This window comes from Pyrus communis, chromosome 17, assembly GCF_041283825.1.
Source record: "Pyrus communis isolate YQ-2024b chromosome 17, ASM4128382v1, whole genome shotgun sequence".
Lineage (NCBI taxonomy): Eukaryota > Viridiplantae > Streptophyta > Magnoliopsida > Rosales > Rosaceae > Pyrus > Pyrus communis.
Window position 1 is genome coordinate 11,145,125 of NC_142581.1, and position 20,416 is coordinate 11,165,540.

Genomic DNA, 20,416 nt, shown 5'->3' on the forward strand with positions numbered 1-20,416 from the left:
TAAGTGACAGATGCATGTGAACAAAATTTGTGTTTCACATTAACAACTGTTGATATTGAAATTCATGAAGAAAGTTTGTTGATATATAATATTGTCATTGACATTAAGGCAAACACGACGGTTTTGAAGTAAGTGAGGGATGGGCAAACGCAACGGTTTTGAAGTAAGTGAGAGATGCATGTGAACAAAGTTTTGGTTTCACATAACAACTGTTGTTATTGAAATTGAGAAAAGAAAGTTTGTTGATATATAATATTGTTATTGACGTTGAGGTAAACATGCCGATTTTGAATTAAGAAAGGGATTCATGTGAACAAAGTTTTGGTTTCACATTAACAATTGTTGATATTGAAATTGAGGAAAGAAAGTTTGTTGATATATAATATGGTAATTGACGTTGAGGCAAACGTGGCCGTTTTGAAGTAAGTGAGCGATGCATGTGAACAAAGTTTGGGTTTCACATTAACAACTGTTGATATTGAAATTGAGGAAGAAAGTTCGTAGATATATAATATTGTCATTGACGTTGAGGCAAACGCGGCGGTTTTGAAGTAAGGGATGGACAAACACGACATTTTTGAAGTAAGTGAGGGATGCATGTGAAATAAGTTTTGATTTTACATTAACAACTGTTGATATTGAAATTGAGGAAAGAAAGTTTGTTGATATATAATATTGTCATTGGTGTTGAGGCAAACGCGACAGTTTTTAAGTAAGTGAGGGATGCAGGTGAACAAAATTTGGGTTTCACATTCACAACTGTAAATATTTAAATCGAGGAAGAAAGTTTGCTGATATATAATATTATCATTGACGTTTAGGCAAACGTGGCGGTTTTGAAGTAAATGAGGGATGGGCAAACACTACAGTTTTGAAGTAAGTGAGGGATACATGTGAACAAAGTTTTAATTTCACATTAACAACTGTTGATATTGAAATTGAGGAACGAAAGTTTGTTGATATATAATATTGTTATTGGCGTTGATGCAATGCGGCAGTTTTGAAGTAAGTGAGGACATGTGAACAAAGTTTTGGTTTCAAATTAACAACTATTGATATTGAAATTGAGGAAAGAAAGTTTGTTGATATACAATATTTTTAAGCAGGGAAGGACAAGAAATCCCTGTTAGCTAATAGTAATATAATAAAAATTTGGGTAGTTGGGGGATCAATAAAAAAGCTTATATCATGTTCAAAGCAGACAAGGTCCACATACCTTACACTTTGAGAATCATTGTTTTGGTTGCTCCATGGGGTTTTTCTATTTAATTTAATTTCCTACTTAAAAAAACAGAAGGGCCATATGCATGACAGGATATCTTATTACAAGATCTGACTGCCTATCATTAGGAAAAATGTAATAAAATTCCAAAGTCTTTTTTTATTCAGTAATTATTGCCTTGTACAATTAGGTTAGTCAAATCAGCGTGAGCTTTTCTAGATGGTGATCAAGGGATTTCTGTGTTTAATTTATTTTTTCTACTTTTATATAAATAAATAAAAAAGAAAAAGAAAGGCCTCATGCATAACAACATATTTTATTACTGGATCAGACCGCCTACCAACAGGAAAAAATAAATAAAATTGCCAAGGTCTTTTTCTATTCAATAATTATTGCCTTGTATAATTAGGTCAGTCAAATCCGCATAAGTGTTTCTAGATGGTAATCAAGGAATTTTTGTGTTTAATTTAATTTCCTACTATTAAAAAAAAAAAAAACCAAGGGCCGCATGCTGTTTTCTAGATGACATTATATTTTATTGCTGGGTCTGACTGCCTACCAATAGGCAAAGTAAAATAAAATTGCCAAGGTCTTTTTCTATTCGGTAATTATTGCATTGTATAACTAGGTCAGTCAAATCCACGTAAGTGTTTTTAGATGGTGATTAAGGAAATTTTTTGTTTAATTCAATTTCCTACTTTCAAAAAAAAAAAAAAAAAAAAACGCCTGGTGCGTAACAATATATTTTATTACTGGATATGACTGCCTACTAATAAGAGAGGTAATTATTATTGACACTCCAAAAATCTCATTTTACACTATAAATTTTCTATATTTGAAAAGAAAAATACATTTGTGAAGAGTGTAGAATAAGATTTTTGAAGTGCCAATAACACTTACCATAGGAGAAATAAAATAAAATTGCCAGGTCTTTTTCTATTTGATAATTGTTACCTTGTATAATTTGGTCAGTGAAATTCGGGCAAGTGTTTATAGATGGTGATCAAGGCATTTTTGTGTTTAATTTAATTTCCTATTTTGATTAAAAAGAAAAAGAAAAAAAGAGCCACATGCATGACAACATATTTTAGTACTGGATGTGCTAACTGCCTACCGATAGGTAAAATACAATAAAATTGTCAAGGTCTTTTTCTATTCGGTAATTGTTGCCTTTATTATTGCCATGTATAATTAGGTCAGTCAAATCGGAGTAAGTGTCGAAAAAAAAATTCTGCTTAAGTCTTTCTAGATGGTGATCAAGAGATTTTTGTGTTGATTTTTATTTCCTACTTAAAAATAAATAAAAGAGCCACATGCATGACATCATATTTTATTACTAGATATGACTGTATACCAATAGGAAAAATAAAATAAAATTGCCAAGGTCTTTTTTTATTTGGTAATTATTGCCTTGTATAATTAGACCAGTCAAATCCGCGTAAGTGTTTCAAGATGGTGATCAAGGGCTTTTGTGCCTAAATAGTGAGTTCACTATCATTTGTATAAGGTTAAATGTTCAAAATGGTTCATGATATTTGCATAACACATCACTTTGGTCCTTCAGATTTCAAATCAATAGAAGTGGTCCCTGAGATTGTTCACCATCCATCATTTTGGTCATTCTGTTAAAAATTCATTTAAGTGTCCCGGAGCTCTTGGCCGGAAGTTTGGGCAATTTTCAAAATTTCGTAACTCAATTGTTTCTTAACCAAATTCGACCCATAATATATCAAAATGAAAATAGGAAAGTGTAGAATAAGATTATACTTATTTGGAAGCCCAATGATTGTCGGAGATGGCCGGAAAATAGCCTCAAAGTTGACTGGTCCGAGGGAAAACTGGAAACTCGTCAGAAATTAGGTAAACTTTAAGCGTTCATAACTTCTTCAATACTCAACGAAATCAAGTGATTCAAAAACAAAAATCATACTTCTCGATGAGACGAAGAGAATGGTACTTTTTTTTATGGCTAACTCGCCGTTTTTTGGCCGGAAAACCAATCAAAAGTGGCTAACTCGAGACCAAGATAGCCACTTTCCATATAAAACTAATTAAGCCTCCTGAAAGTTGTCATCCACAAAAGATATGAATAGACATTCTTTTTAGTTCGGATCATTAGATGAGATCAATCAAACAAAAACAACAAGCATGATTAAACATGGATATAATTGATTTGAAATGGACTGTCTTTTAGTTTGTCTTTGGGCGTTTAAGCTCCTTTTTTCAGATAATGCATTCAAAAACATGAATGTACTTGTGAGAGGCTTCGCCCACTACTTCACTATATATAAACAGGCTAGCTCACTTGTCGCGCTTTGAACTAAAGCTATAAAACCATCCACCTAGAAAGACTTACACTACTACTACCACCACCACCGTTGTTGTGCGTCGTTTTCTTCCTCCTCCTCCTCCTCCTCCTCCGTTATGTCTCAGGCAGAATTTAATCACTTTACCTATCTCGGTCCTGAGCAGCTGCGCAAGCTTGCTCGTATAATTTACTACCAAGAAGCTGAGGCCATTAAGAATATCAAGTTTGAATACGAAGCCAAACTCGCGAAATACCTCCGAGATTGCAAAGCTTGTTACGAATCGGCGATAAGGCTTTTGGATAGTGGTAGTAAGTTGGAGCCTTGGTTTAATAATGACGACAACGATCGGGCTTCTATTGCTCACGACATCTACGGTTATGTTGTAAACGCTGCCAACCATGCACTCCAGTTCGTGCGCAACTTTCGTGTGCGAATGGATTACGTAAACAAGATTGAAAAGCATGTCGATGGCCTTCGTGCTGAACTGGATGATGATCTGACTAACATGGAAGAGCTGGCAAAAAAAGCTTCCACATTCAGGAACGACATGCTGGAGATCGCCAGGGGTAGTCAAAGTCCAGCATCACGCCAATACTCCAGATGGATCAAGGAAACCGGCAAGTCGTTTGAAGAACTAGTGCAGAAGTATGTATGCTGTGTATATCCTGTATATATTTACATACATACAATTGTTTGACCAAAAGAATTGTTCTATTTTTGTTTTTTGTTTTTATTTTTCTGACAAATTCTACAATTACTTGATATAACATTGATCAGTGTCTCTATTAATGGGTGCACCATTCGTGCAGGTATCAGACAGACCTTGGATACGGGGGACGTCTTTTCGAAGAACTGGAAGATGTAGTAAAGATACGGGTAATACTAATTAAGGATTTGCTATATATCATTATACTGCACAGTTACGACTGCACTTGAATATTTACTTTTGTTTTAAATTTTTTTGATAATAGTCGGTGATTTTTTAGGACATCCTCACTCGTAGAGTGACTCATATACATTAGGGGCTTTTTACTTTTTTTTTGGAAAATAGGTGCTTTTTACTTTTTAGTAAATATTCTAAAGCCTAAAACTGGAAACAAAACTGCAGCCATTCGAATGATAAAGACAAGAATTGGTATTAGATTGTATATACATGGGAAACATTTGTTCCGTCTCTGGTTGACCTAAATCATAAACTGAAATTTTATTAATTTGAATATTTTGATTGAATGACAAAATGTTAAATTTTAGTATTAATAATAAAAAAAAATTCCTCCCTAAAATCATGCAAGGTTGAACACCAAGTGGGAATTTTTATTTTTTTTCCTCAAAATTTGAAATGTGTAAAATTTGATCAGATTTTTTTTTTTGTCAATTTTTTTTGAAATATGGGTACATTTTTTTTTTTAAAGGATACATTTTGTTATAAAATATGGGTAAATTACAGATAAAAAGTGACTAGATTTTACATTAAAAAAATGGGTATATTTTACATTAAAAATTGGCACATTTTACATATAACAAAGTGGCAACATTTTTTTTTTATGAAAATAGGTATATTAGAAATAAATTAAGGGTACAAATAAAATATTTAAAAAAATTATGAGTACATATATAAGTAAAAAAAAAAAAAAGGTGCACAAAAAGAAATTAAATATATGAGTACCAACTAAAGCTAAAATGAAAATTGTTGCGGATTAAAAATGGGTTGCAAATTAAAAAAAAAAGAGTATAAATTAAAAACAGAAATATGAGAGCTGATCTGTGACATCACTTTTTTACACAACTTTTGACATATATTTTTGTAAGGCCCACTCTGTAATATATTTCAACGATTGAACCGTCTATTTTTTAGGTCTTCTCTCAAATATCATGTTTACCAAAATCACCCAAATTTGAAACCATATGACCATTGAATTAAATTAAGTGTTTCTTTGTGGAAATGTATTCGTCCATTTCCTTCACTACAAATGAATGTCTTAATGACTTTGAATTTGTCTAATTTTTGCAAGGATAATCTATGAACGATGTTCTAAAATGTAGACGATCTAGATCGTTGAAATACATTACGAAATAAGCCTTACAAAACTTGGGTAAAAAATTGTTTAAAAAAAAAAAAAAGTGGTGCCACGAATCAGCTCTCTAGAAATTTATTGTCACATCTCGGCCCGGGGTCCACCACATCCCGGGCCCGCTCCACTACTGTAGCACGATATTGTCCGCTTTGGGCCCCGACCACGTCCTCATGGTTTTGTTTCTGGGAACTCACATGAGAACTTCCCAGTGGGTCACCCATCATAGGATGGCTCTCGCGCGCTACTTGCTTAACTTCAGAGTTCCAATGGAACCCGAAGCCAGTGAGCTCCCAAAAGGCCTCGTGCTAGGTAGGGATGGGAATATACATATAAGGATCACTTCCCTGGGTGATGTGGGATCTTACATATATGATAAATATCTTAACCATAAATATAAATATACCAAATATAATTTTTTTAAATTAAACAAATATATTTGAAAATGTTTAAATATGTTTTTAATAAGCGATATTATCTACACTAAGGGGGAGGGGTGGACTTAGCCTCACAATGAACTAGCAATAATGGGGGTTCAAATTCACCTTTAGCGAGAATCGAATCAAAAACCTCTCACTTACAAGTGAAAAGGAATATCACTAGACCATAGTACTGACGATTAAATAATTTTTAAATATGATGACATGTTAATATTTAATTATTTAAATAATAATTTGAATAAAAATAATCAAAAGACCTTGATTACAAATTGAAAAAGAATAAGGTTCAATCAATAAAATAAAAAGTTAAGGAATAGGAACCTAAGTTCTCCGTATATAAAACACATTTGACATACGCTTTTAAAAACACGCATGTTTTACAAACATTTGGATTAATCCACTTCAAAATTTTAGATTGTGCTTGTCATTTAGTATTTGTTCAACAACTAAAAAGTATCTTAAATTTTATCAAAAAAGTATATTAATTGATTTTGTATTAGCATGAAACCATTTTGGATTAGCCATGTCAAAATCTTTCCACTTCCGAATACGTCCTGGGCTCAAAGCTCTCTCATTCCCTAAATTATTTTAATAGTTTCAATTTTTTACCCCTTCCCTTAGTATTGCTATGAAAAACTAACAAAATGAGTTTCACAAACATTTTTATTTAACAAAAAAGAACGTAATAAACTTTTCTTAATGATAAGAACACAAAAAACAAAAAAATCAAAAAGAAAAGAAAAAAAAACATGAGCAATGGCATTTTGTAAATAACTTGAACTTTGATGCCACCGAGTACTGTTTATACGCGATAAGATTAAATCTTTATACACTGGTCATGGTTTTTTGGTGACTTGTGTATAAACAGTTGCTCTATTTGTGTATAAACATTCAGTGCTAAATTTAACTTATTTATGAAAATGTTAGTGCCTCTCAAACTTCAACTTATTAGCAAAAATGTCACTGCCTCTTTTTTCAACTTTAACTTATTTACAATACTGCTATCAAAGTTTAATTTATTTAAGAAAATGTCAGTGCTCTTTTTCTTTTTTTTTTCTTTTTTTTTTGTCGTTATTATTAGTAAATTTTCATTAATTGTTTTTTTAACTATATATCCAAACTTCACTTGTTCCTATGTACGTATAGGTGTTCGGAAAAATAATATTTGCATCGGGGCGGGCAAATATTAATGTAACCGCCTATTCAAAGATGTTTGGGGCTGCTGGCATAGCTGTTCTTATTTTTGCTACAGGATTTATGGTATGGGACATATTTTCAGCAGATAACCCTCTTCAAACGGCAGCGCGTGATGCTGTAGTGACTGCAGCATCAATTGGTGGTGCGATGATAGGAGAAGTGGTTGGTGTTGCCCTCGCGTCCATGGTCACTGCTAATGCTTTGTTAGTACTCATGGCAGGAATAACAGCGGGCATTGCCGGAGCTTTTCTTATTGGAGAATTTGCCACCTGGTTGATTGATGTGGTTTTTGGGTCTGGAGGCAGTGCCCCATTGAGCACGATGGGCCATCGATGTTACGTCGCACACTTGCCCGACGGCTCAGTTCTTGCACGCCGAATTGCGCATCAGCAATCTTAAGAGAGTGAGGATGTACAGATCCTTATCTGTTATGAGCACTACTGCACCCAAGTCTACATATTATCTGTACTGAATAATTTGAGGCATATTTTATGTCACACTGCTTTTAATTTGTACCGTTTATACGAAAGATGTGGTAATCCGAAAACCAAATCCACAAATAAAGGTAAGGCCATGCAATGATAATCAAAACTCAAGTTTTTCATGTACGCAAATTCTACAGCACCTGCTCATAACAATTGGTTTTGATTGGTTAGGGTCTAATATGCGGCCCAAATCCTATCTTTTTGAAAAGAGAATAAAGAAATAGAATAAAAATCCAAAAACTGGATAAAGGACTCGGAGCTACAAGTTCTGACTTCTGACTTCCGTCGGCAGTGCAATGTCGCTCATATTATCCTGTAACAACGTATATGTACCTTCCGTCGGTTAAATCATATAAAAAAACACTTACAATAGAACGTAGTAATCATGGTCTAAACGTCTCAAGTGAAATCGTTTTCCAAATGGAATATATGAACAAAAATACTTAAAACCACTTCTTAGCTAACTATTCAACACAAGATTTAGGAAAAGATTTGAAATTGCGAATTAAAATAAAAGAATGGAAAATAAAATAAAAGAAATTAATTTTAATGAAAATTTGGCAGGAAAAAAAAAAAAAAAGCCAATTTTGAGAAAATCAAAGGTAAAAACCCACTAGGGTTTACAGTTTTACCAATTACTTATGAGTTAAAACATGCAACTGTTAGGCTTTCCTAATTCATATTCCACTTGTGTCATACAAGCTAGAACATATTATAACATACAATCCGTTTGTGGCATTCAGATCAATCTAAACATGCAAGAATCATTAAGATTTGTGAAAACCTTTTGAAAATCCATACAACCCTTAAGACGTGGCATTCACCTTAAATGAAATTACAAATACTAATCACAAAAAGCCTACTCAATTTCAATGTGGCATTCCAACAGAAATTGTGTGACAGCTCGTTCTGAATTATTTGTACCGCAGGTGCGAAAAGACAAAAATGCCCTTGGACGTTAATTTGTGTTGTGGGGTGTTGTTTTGTTGTTTTTGGTGGTTGACTCTACAGGACACACACACACACACACCCATACCACACTCCCGTGACCATTCTCTCTCTATTCTCTCTCGGACTTCTTCCATTTTCTTTACAAGGTGTACGGACCATTTCGAAGACAACTATCTATGCACGGATCGAAGGTTTGAAGGTGGGTTTTGGACTCTTAGCAAGCTTAGGAACTCATCCATACCAATTGTTGGACGTGAAACCCTCGAAAACCCGAGAACCAGGGAATCCCGATTTTGTGCATTGTTCATGCACACGTGATCATGAAGTTTTTAGAAGTTTCTAAGGTCATAGGAAGTTTTAGATCACTCTCACGAAGCTCGGGGAAGAAAGTTGAAGCGTTTTGGACGTCGGGAAGCCAGTTTCAGTGAGTTGCAGGTTTGGCCGGAATATCGTGGGTTTTTCCGACAAGATTCCGTTGGATTTAGGGCTTCAAAATGGTAAGGTTTTGTTCTACTTGTTGTAAGCTTCAATTTGATACCAATTTCATGGAATTTGGTTGAGAAATGAAGAAGATATGAAGTTTTGAAATTTTTTCAGTTTCCGGCAACGCAGATGGCGGCGGCCGGCGAGACTCACCGGAGAAGACAAGGGAATATTCCGTTAAGTTAACGGAATATTCTTAACGGCGTCAAGTTAGTTTTAACGGAATATATTTTCTTTTGGACGAAATATTCCCTAACCCCGTTAGGGATACCGTCCGTGTGCCAGGCACGTGCCTGCGGGTGGTCGGCGCGTCTCACCGTGCCTTGGCTGGCACGTGGGGGCGTGTGAGACGTCAGAAAATTATTTTAAAAATATGGGGATGTTCATGAGGTTGAGTAGATCATGTTGGTGTATTCACACACCCCATTTGAGCATTGTATGAGAAGTTATTACCTAGTTTTGGTTATGTGCTTTAAATTGACGTTTTTATAGTTGTTTTGCATATAGGTGAGACCTATCCCGAGGACGAGCGTAGTCACTCGAGGCAAGGGGGTTACGACCCTTCCACATACCAGTGAGTGGGCTTTTGGTTTTCCGTATATACCTGTATACTTGTGGTTTTTCCCAAAAAATGAAATGGAATGTTTATATGTTTTAAATGCCATGCATAGCGTTTGCATATCTATTTATGCATTAGTAGTAGCATATATGTATGTTTGGTGATACGGACGCACAGGTAAGTGCCAGGTAAGTTATGGTTTATAGTTGTGACGTAGTAGTTATGTGAGATGCATAGAGAGCTCATAACCTGCACCCCTGGTGTTAGTGCTCCCGCCCAGAGTAGGGCACAGTTCTTCACGTGATGTTCACTTCCCGCACCACACGCTCATCTTGGATCCAAGTTAGGTGCACAGTCCTGTCGTACAGACCACTATAGGTGGTTCCGACTCGTAGGTGACCCGCGATTATTCGCCTAGTCTTCACGTGATCGTAACACTTAAGCGTATTTATTTACACCCAGTTATGTCGTACAGACCACTTTAGGTGGTTCCGACTCTTGTGCAGGTATAGTTACTGAGTTGGGGATTTGAGCTTTAGATTCAGCTGTACAGGTCACGTTAGGTGACTCCGGCTGACATGTTACTTGCATTGATTGACATTACCTGGGTTACTTACATTTTATGTGGAGGCGTTCGACATGGCATATTTCTAAGCATGTTTTCGATATATGTGTATATTCTATTTTCTGGGAACTATACAGGTTTTACGGCGAGGGATTAGAACTTTTGATAATGAAATGATTTTGAAAAGCTTTGTTTTTGCCCACTCACACTTTCTGTTTTGCGCCCCTCCAGGTTCTAGTTTGAGTTGCTCTTTTGGTGGCTTACGAGGAATCCATGACATATCTGATAGATTATCACCAGTGTACTTATGGGTGTGTTTAGTTAGTGTTGTTCCTCTGGACTACACTAGGCTTTCTATGCTCTGAATATTGTTATCACCCTTACACTTGCACTTGTTTGTTAACTACTCTGTTTTGTAGTTTGGTTTTTATTTATTCGTACTTTTATTATTATCTTAGCTTCCGCACTGTGCACATGGCTACGTCACCCTCACGTGACGGCCAGTATGCCCTGATTTCGGTCGGATCGTGTCAAATTGCATCAAATTATTTGTGTAAACATCCAAACAGTAGCATATCATCAAGGAATATAGATAGTTTAACCATTGTGATTAATAACTCAAAGTATGCATGCATAACATCATAAGCAAGTTGATAAAGGTTACATATTCTTGTTAAGGTTCATGGCCTCACCCTAGTAAAAGGAAATTAGTTATGCTTATTCATAATTAAAGGGCAAAATATCATTCAAATAAAGGATAGAAAACACCTTGTAATTGAAGTACAAAATCCAAAAGCTATGCCAGAGTTCTCCAAAGTAGTGCGTAGAAAACCCTGATAAACGACTACACTATATTTATAGAAGTTTTATTCCTCATCCTACCTAATCAAGGCCTTCTAATAAATTGGGAAATCTAATTAAAATAATATATAAAGGTTTAAAATTTAGACTGCATAAGAAATCAAACTTTTGACTGACCAAATCAGCTGCAATTTGGTCACAAAAGATCTTTCTTTTAAAAAAAAAAAAAAAAAAAAAAAAAAAACTTGACACATCCTCTTCAAATACTCAGAAGGATCCTTCCACAAAAAATGTCATCTTGATTGTCCAAATGCCTAAACGTCTAAACGTCAATCTGGGAAAGCTAAGCAGTCAACACTTATTTCTTCACTCGGTCAAATGAAATGGAATAAAAATCTAGAATTTTGACACAATCATCTTGAAAAACTCACAAACCCTCTCCAATTGGAAATACTAAAAAAAATCGTCAGTTTCATCACTTTATGCCCAAAGTGAATTCGCATGTCCTACACTTGGAAAATATAGAACAAGACATTTTAATTCTACCAAAATAACAAGTAAATTATAACTAAGATTAAGATAAAATATAAATGAATATTGACTCATCAGTTACCATTCTTAGATGTGAACTAGCAAAATGCCCGCACGTTGTTGCGGGACTTAAATGCACCAGCCTTAACCACATGAATAAGACATTTAACCTGAAAAAAAAAAAAAAATTCAACATAATCATGAGCGAACAAAAGGAATCGATGAGTGAAAGGTGTCGGTAAGATAAGCAGTTTGGCTTTTATATACATTCAACTGAGCTGATTACAAAAGATACAGTTGCAAAAAATGCTATGTTTCCTTAGAAACATAAGCATCATGCATTTAGCACTTATATTGCCCTTCAAGTTAAGATGGCAAAATATATATCCTGCATGCCAGGCACGTGTTTTAACAGCAAAACAAAAAAGCAAAAAAAGAGTGTTGTTCTTGTTTTAGCAGCTAATCTTTCAAGCACTAATGTATGGATTAATGTATGATATCTGAGATCCTATTTGTTTTTTATTGACTAATGCTTCAACATCATCCACCTAATTCATATCACACATCCATAGATACCTGAGAATGCTTATTCCCACCACCATTGCATTGTTACTTCAGTACATTTTTTCACTAAGAAGAAAATGAAAGAGCATCACGAAAAACACTTAACAATTTCAACTCTAAAACGTCACCTTATTCCTATAACCCACCTCAATCAACAACAAAAGAAGAAAAATAATTGATCCCTTCAAAGAGGCTTTCTTAAACTAAAAGATGTCCTACCCATCCAAACGAAAGTGGAATTTTATTATCAGTCCCATGTGATATCGGCACAATGGAGGGCGACTCTGGTAATTTCAAATCACAAATAACTCCAAGAATCCAGTTAACCACATCATCCCCACCAACAATCTGAGAAGAAATATATGTTAGAAAGACAGCTACAGCACAACCCAAAGATTAATTAAAGAAAAAATATCCAAAATTTATGTAAGAAATTGTTGAAATTATAAATACAAATCCAAAAACAAAAATAAAAAGTAAGAAAAAGTGTTAAACAATTGGCCATATGGGATAAATTTAACATGTTACTCACTATAATTCTCGTCCTCTTTTGAATATCATCAGCAAACTCATATTTTTTTACTCTTATGTAGAGTACCATAAACCTCCTTTAGCACGCCCTCAAGATCCTCTAAAATTTTTAGCCCAGAAAATTTAGGTTTTAACCCAGAACCAATTTTTCTGCTCCAACCCTTCTGGCCTAAAATTTTAGTCCCAGATTATTAAAGAATGACTTTAGACTAATTTTTTTCTTAAAGTAACTTTTTTTTAAAATAAAAAATTATGTAGACTATCCTAATTTAATTTTATGAACATTTTAACCTAAAAATATTTAAATTCTAACAAATACTGAAAATCACTACTCAACACCATGAAACTCATTAAACACTATAAAAAAATATAAAACAAATGAAAGATTTTTTTTTTTAAATTATTTTGGCCGTTAGATTTAAATTAGACCGTTAAATTATTTTTTTACTGTTGAATTTCATCAAATTAGATCTTAACATTTAGATTCAATGAATTTATAAATATAAAACTAAATAATATATAGTGGGTAAGCCCTACTAAATCCTAGGCTAAATTTGGCTTCCATTTGAGTTTTAGGTTTTAGGCCACATTTTAGCCTTGGGTTGGGTTGAGTTTTGGGGGGGGGGGGGGGGAATAGAAGTTGAAATTTGAGTTTTCGCCCAGGGTTGGAGAAGGCCTTAGAATCAAAGTCATCTTCCAGCACAGCAAAGACCTAGGAAAGAAATTATAATTTGAAAACTATCAAGTTAAGCATGTTTACGATACAGGTCAGATTTATTTTTTAAAATAATAATTTCAAAATGCCTTTCTTCAGGGAGAGACAATTACAAAGAGAGAATAATACCTGTTTTTTATTAAGACGGTAGCAAAATTCGTTATAGAGTCGTCCTCCAAGCTTTTCATCTTTTATATCAACAAACACTAAAACTGGGCAGCTTGGTACATCAACAGAAGGTTTACCATCCAAATCATGTTTAAGCGACGTTTGGACCTACAATTTGGTCCGCAGTATTCTTATTGCATGTAAAACTAATTTTGTGGAACCAAATCTTAGCAAATTTAAGAATCACCCTATTTGTTCACTTCTTCATAAGGGGTAATCCTATATAAAAGAAGTTGAAACAAATTCGAGGTACAGCAGCATCAAATACTAAGCATTAGTCTATACTCCACGAAATTCAATATTATATGTATGTAACACTATGACAATAAAGGAGTTAAACTGAAGAATGAAATACACAAATTCACCCATATATATACAAAACCCATCAACGAAAAAGAGGGGTTTAGAAGAATACTCAATCTCACGAATCTGCTCCTCAGCTTCACAGAGAACAAAGCAAGTCCATGTTTCTGTGGAATCGAAATTGCAGAAATCAAACGATGTAGATGAGGATTTTGAAGATTCTGAATCTAAGAAAGAGAAGAGAAATTTACCTTTGGGGAAGAGTGGTGGCCGCTGCTGCAGAAACTGAAAAGATTTTGGCAAATGAGTCGAGAAGGAAGACAGTGGGAGTCGGCAACTCAGAATTTCAGCCAAACATAAAGAGAATATGAAGAAAGAAATAGTTTTGTAAGATGCTGAGAAGAAAAACAGGGAACAATAGGGTTTTGCCTGAGGACTCGAGCTGGGCTCTGAGATGCAGACCTCCCTCTCCCCTCCTCACCCTGACATTCCACACCCTCCCCCCTTCTCTGTCTGTGACTAATCCAGCCCAAACAAAATGTAACGTTTACATGTATATCACTAATTGTAACGTTTAAATAAATACACAATCAAACGTTTACTTAATCAAACGTTCATAAGAACTTACGATGCACTTGAGCATTTTTCAACATTCCATTAAGCACAAACAAAATGTAATCTACACGTAGATGAGATAAGACATGTTTAGGTGTTAAGCCAAATGCAAGAAGTCAGATAAGTGAAGAAATAAGAACCTTGACAGCTCGTCATTTCTTATACTTTGGACTCGGTGTTGGAAACTTGTCTACCAGGCATAACCTCTGAATCATTATTTATTCATATGAATGTGAGAAGGATTACTTTCAATGGCATTCCCTCTGGAAATGTAAAGGGAAGCTGTAATTGAATTCATCTATAGTTCACCGTGTTCATGACTTGCAAATTTTCTAAACGACACAATAAATAACAGAGATTAGCGAGAGTTGAATCAAATGAATCAGTTGTGTAAAACTGACAAAATGCTTACAAATTCAATGCCAATTGTGCTGACATAGCTATCCAAGTATGAATCATCCTGTTCAACGATTCGGAAGCTCAGACAAAAATTGCATGAGAAAATTGAAATTATATGCAATTGTATGTCAAATAAACTGAAATATACCATATATCCAATATTAAATGCATACACCTATAAACTAATCTTTATATATATTTTAAAATAATACAGATCAATGTAATCTAAAACAATGGAAACATTATCAAACAATTAAAGAATCGCGATGCATTATTTTCAGATAACTTTTCACCCCACAACACTGAGACAGAGAGCATACCCAAACCAATGTGGCGTTCCAACCACTGCGATTTCACAAACTTCCCAGTGGAGGAAGGGAAACACAAAATACACTACTTGATCACTTGTGGCTGAGCTTTTATCGCTCAACCTGTCTTTATCTTTATGTATCTCTCTGACTGAAATCTTATTCATATAAAATTTCATTACAGTATAAAGTATACTTATATATAAAACATAAGAACCTTCTAAAAGCAATATCTTTTAAAAACATTCCATCAATTGAACATTACCTCCCTGTCTAAGAAAACCGATGACAATCGTAAGCTAAACTATGAAATACCAAATTAAACACAGAAACATCACAACGCCAAACCAAACAAAACCCCAAATCAATTAAAAAACAAATTAGGCCAAAAGAACCCCACACCTAACAAAACCCCAGATTCGCTCAAAAAGAGATTTATCTTATTTTAGCAAAATGAATTCTAACTGGCCACAAACCAAAGCCTTGACCAAAATGAATTGCACGTAAGTGTCAACCAAATTCGCGAACATATAAAAGTTCTTCGATTTTCACACACCAAAACAACATATCAAATTAAAAAACCAATGCAATGTTAGTGAAATAAACTCGCACGGTATTTTAAGCTGTAAAACAATCACCTTGCAAATGAATAGGCACATCTGATTCTTCCAAATCCTTTCACCTCCATCCTAGAATTCGTCCCCTGTATCACCACAAAAACATGTAAAAAATCCGAGAAAATCAAAAGCTATAAACACCAAATTCCAAATTTGCAGTCAAAACCAAATTCCAAACGATGATTGTATGCATATCCAAGCCATAAAGGAACCAAATTTAAAGAATTATTTGGAGATGAAAAGCCTAATGTAAACCCTAATAAAGTTTATAAATTTTATGATAATCCTCCGATGTGGGACAACATGAAGACCCTATTGTCGAGTTGTGTTTGTATTCCGTTCCAAGGACTGCGTAACTAACAAATCAGGGCTCAAAAATTCAGATTTATCTTTCAGAGGAAGAGAGAGAGTGTTACAGTGACAATGGCAGTGAGAGCTAAGAAATAGAAATCCGTGACTCTTCCCATGGAAATTGTTCTGGATTGTTGCTCTTGAATAAAAAAACTCTCTGCTTTGCTTGCAGCTGCTGAGTTATCAAAGTGGAAAGGAAGCCCTTCGAAAATTCAATACAACAGGAAAATTTTATTTGCCGCAGTTTAACACCGTCAGATTCCAAGTAAATCATACTATTTTAACAATTCTCAATTTTAACACCGTCATGTGGATTTGGCAAACTAATTCTGCGCAAAAATAATATTTCGAGGATTCATAAGAATGCGGGATTGAAAGAAGAGTGCAGTGTCTTGAAATAAAAGTAACTGCAAGGGAAATTAACAGTTTGCATCATTGAATCGATCTAAAAACATAGTAATGCCATTAAATCTCTCCTCTCAGAATTACATATCATTGTTTATATGGTTTGCTGTAAATAGTAGAATTCAACTAAATGCTTTCAATAAGAACAACTCAAGGCATCTAAATGGTAATAATATTGTTAATTACCAGTCAATTTCTATTAACTAAAAACACTACGCAGATCAACATTAAATAAAAAGCAATTTTTTTGGAAGTTAAATTTTCCACTTACCACTGATGTCAGTGGCCAGTTTGCCATTGCAAAACCTTCCAGTAGGCTGATGGTTCACAAAGTCTCTTCCATAAGGAGGGTAATCAACCTTTCGGTGTCTGCCAACCACCGCCTTACATCCAAAGCCCCCATCTGCAGCAACCTAAACCAACCAAAATCCAAAATCCTGAAATTCCCAAACACAATAAATCCATTTAATGATGCATGGACACGGACTCGGAAATGCGGATACAATACAACACGACACGACATGAGGATACGTCAAATTTCTAAAAACGAAAGCACGATACGGCAAGGATACGGCAATTAAAAATAATATAAATAAATAAATATATCTAAATATTATAAAATAAGCATTCAAATATACTATTCAAGTTCAAATTTATTTCGATAAACTTCAAACATTTAAAAAAATAATTCACTAAACAACTAAATTAGTTTTCAAACTTGAAAAACTAAAAAAACACCCAAATGACTTAAAAAATAAAAAGAAAGAGTCCCTCATTCTCGAACTAGCTTTTTCATTTCTGCAAGAGCTTCATCAATAACCTTGTTGCAAGAGACGATCCTATTTCTAGACTTTTTTAACAAATGAAACTTGACCTAGGATCCTCTAAAAATCTTTTGACAATAGTTGCATTGAAACACAGTACCTCCTCTTCTATTTTCCATTCTTTTGAGCTTTTTGACATACTTACACAGTGTACCATAATCATTTTCAACATTTTCAACTAAGTTGACATTAGCATTCGTATGATTAATAGGATGATTCATTTTCCTAAATTACCAACATGTAAATAGTAAGAACCAATCTAAAATAGTCGCATAAAATGTCAGTAGTCAAATTTATGATAAGAGATCAACAAAGCAACATAAAAGCATATATAAATACATTATAATCTAAATTATTCTAGACCACTAACAATAATATTATTATAATATGCAAACAGAAAAGCATAAGAAGCCTTTCGTTTGGCTTCAGAAAAGCAACAGGAGGCGTATCCCAGTTACCAGATGCATAAGAAGCCTTTCTTTTTGTTAATAATGTTGATGCATATTATTATAATATGCAAACAGAAAAGCATAAGAAGCCTTTCTTTTTCATTTTGTTAATAGTGTGATTATCCTCTTATTATAGTTTGAAACGTATCCGAAAAGTAGGATACTCGTACTTTAACAGTAAGATACGCGTATCTCATCAGTCAACAACGTATCTGTTGACTTGAATACGTATTGGTCACGTATCCGTACGTATCTCCTCACATATCCGTATCCATGCGTGTCAAATACGGGATACGTTGGTCTTCCCCCGTGTCCATGCATCATAAAACAGATGTAGACCAACACAGAGAGAAAAGACTTAAATTTACAGTAAGATGAAAACTTTTTCAAAATTGAGGGCCAAATCTAATGAAATTTAGCAAAATGACCAAACAGATGTGGAATCTTTTGCATCCCTGGGAATTCTGGATTAGGGTCTTAAGGAGATGAAGATATAAGCAATGTCTATAGGGATTTTTAATTTGGTAATTGTTCTTTTATTCTTGAAGAGATGCTAGAGTAAATTTTTCAAAGACTAATTCTAAAGTTTTCTCAAATAAATAAATGTAGACTGAATGGTTCATTGCTATTGAGAAAAGAAAACACCTTAACAAAGTGGAAGCAATCTTATCGTTCATGAGCTCTACGTAAAGAAACATTGGAATCGTCATGAGAAAAAAATCAATAACCAACCATATGACCACAATTTAAGCCTCGCCTTGCTTGCTAATTGTGGGGTTTAAAGCTAGAAGCCCATTGAACATTGACAGACACCAGACTCCCTAATGATGCAAATTTCTATTGCATATCTGACCAAAACAACCTTGTTGACCCTAAAAACTACCACGCTTAAGTGGCGCGCAGGTCGAGCAATTAATAAGCTAACTACGTCCTGCGGTTGTGTGCGGGGCGTGACAACTCATTGACCGAGCTCGGCCGAAGAGTAAAATGTGTTGATGTCGCATTGAGCGCGCTGCTAACTTCTTGATCTTGCGACTACGGCCAAGGAAGGAACATTTCTTGGCCTTCGAGTTCTAGAGCCTGAAGATAAGGCTGCTAGTTCTACGAAGTTCAATATTAAATTCATCTTTCAATGTGCCAAATGTTGTAACCTGTAACACATCACTTTGCCGAGAAGGCTAATGAGATGACCTCTGCCAATAAGGATTCGAAAATCCTTCTCGACCGAGACTTGGATAGATAACCAGTCAGCTTCGACGCAGTGCTGTTTATCCAAACTGAAGGTGCTCCACGGTTAGTTGATTCTACGACAACAGTGATGTTTATCCAAACTGAAGATGTTTGCCAACTGCCTTCACAGTGCTGTTTATCCAAACTAAAGATATGTTGGCGGAAAACAAATCTCAAGGTTGTTGAGAAGTTTTGCGTAGAACGAGAGTTTGCGCAGGGCAGTTTGTGTGTTGAATTGGAGGGGGTCTTGAATGTTGTCTGTGGCACTGTATTTATAGAAGCAAATGTTATGTGGCGCAGCTTCACACTAGTGTAGGATTTGATTTCAATTCAAACTCGTTAGCCAGGGTCCTAGTCAAAGACTTCACAAGGTAAGCAACAGCCTATCTTTTAGATGCCATCATTATCTCCTTATTTCATGCAAATAATTAGCATGCAACAGCCTATCTGATGACCTCCACGGTGCTGGAACCAAGGCATGCAAGTAATTAGCATGCAAGTTTATCCCCTTATCCATGCATTCCCGCAGGACTTGGCAATAAAGGGGGCATTGCCTCTAGAAATTTGAATGCAAGTTTAACTCTTAATCTTTCCACCAAATCTGTCCAGGTGCAATCATGCATTTTCAAAAAACTGACTCGATCACATATTCCAGCCTTCCACATTTATGCATGTGCTGACTAGAGAATTGCAAATGAATTGCAATTTTTTTCCTGACCATTGTTTATAATATAACCATTCTTCTTTAAAATTATCCCATGCAGAGAAACTCATTTCCAAACAAACGCCAGGATATTGATCATATTCAATCTAGATCAATTGATATATTATTAAAAGATAATATCATGGTTAAAACCACAATATATCCTTCAATAATAATTATCTTAACTATTTTGTCATCCAATGGTTGAGAGCTATGTTCATTAACGGCCTTGATTGCACGAGCTGATAGTGTAAAATCGGGTCCAAACATTACCCCCCAGTTTCCTTAAGTTTTGGCTCGTAAGCCGAATAGTTAAGGAAATTAGCGCAGTTGAATAATCCCTCATAACACCGAAAATGAAGTGATTCGGTGAAGTAGAGGACTCTTATGTGCACTCAACGACCGTCAGTTCGAAAAAACTAAAACCAGTAATCGTACGTTCCCTGACCGTTGAGCACCTCCGAGTGACACCGAGAAATATATGGTCGAGGAAAAATTACCATCCACCGCCGAATAAAAATTCACTCGGCAAAATGTTGTTCTGGATTCAGCCGAATGCAATCTATCTAAATGCTCAATGACCACCAATAATCAAGGACTGAAACAATAAGACTTGGTC

General features: G+C 34.9%; 1 protein-coding gene and 1 long non-coding RNA gene across 4 annotated transcripts; one reads left to right on the top strand and one right to left on the bottom strand.

Annotated features, from left to right (window-relative positions):
* Positions 1-3,544: 3,544 nt before the first annotated feature.
* Positions 3,545-7,831, top strand: LOC148689462 (uncharacterized). The gene is made up of 3 exons (XM_088688637.1): positions 3,545-4,176; positions 4,341-4,407; positions 7,190-7,831. Exons 1-3 carry the CDS (start codon positions 3,647-3,649, stop codon positions 7,637-7,639), a joined length of 1,047 nt encoding a protein of 348 aa, XP_088544763.1. The 5' UTR covers positions 3,545-3,646; the 3' UTR covers positions 7,640-7,831.
* On the bottom strand, positions 7,820-17,030 carry LOC148689463 (uncharacterized). 3 transcript variants are annotated; one of them, XR_015958192.1, is made up of 9 exons: positions 16,863-17,030; positions 15,857-15,921; positions 15,231-15,369; positions 14,148-14,971; positions 14,009-14,063; positions 13,555-13,701; positions 12,399-12,527; positions 11,698-11,785; positions 7,820-8,038 (listed from the first exon to the last, which is right to left on the bottom strand). It is a non-coding gene; the product is annotated as an uncharacterized LOC148689463 (long non-coding RNA). The 3 variants fall into 3 exon arrangements; XR_015958194.1 differs by lacking the exon at positions 16,863-17,030 and adding an exon at positions 16,252-16,388; XR_015958193.1 differs by lacking the exon at positions 7,820-8,038 and adding an exon at positions 11,184-11,590.
* Positions 17,031-20,416: the final 3,386 nt, after the last annotated feature.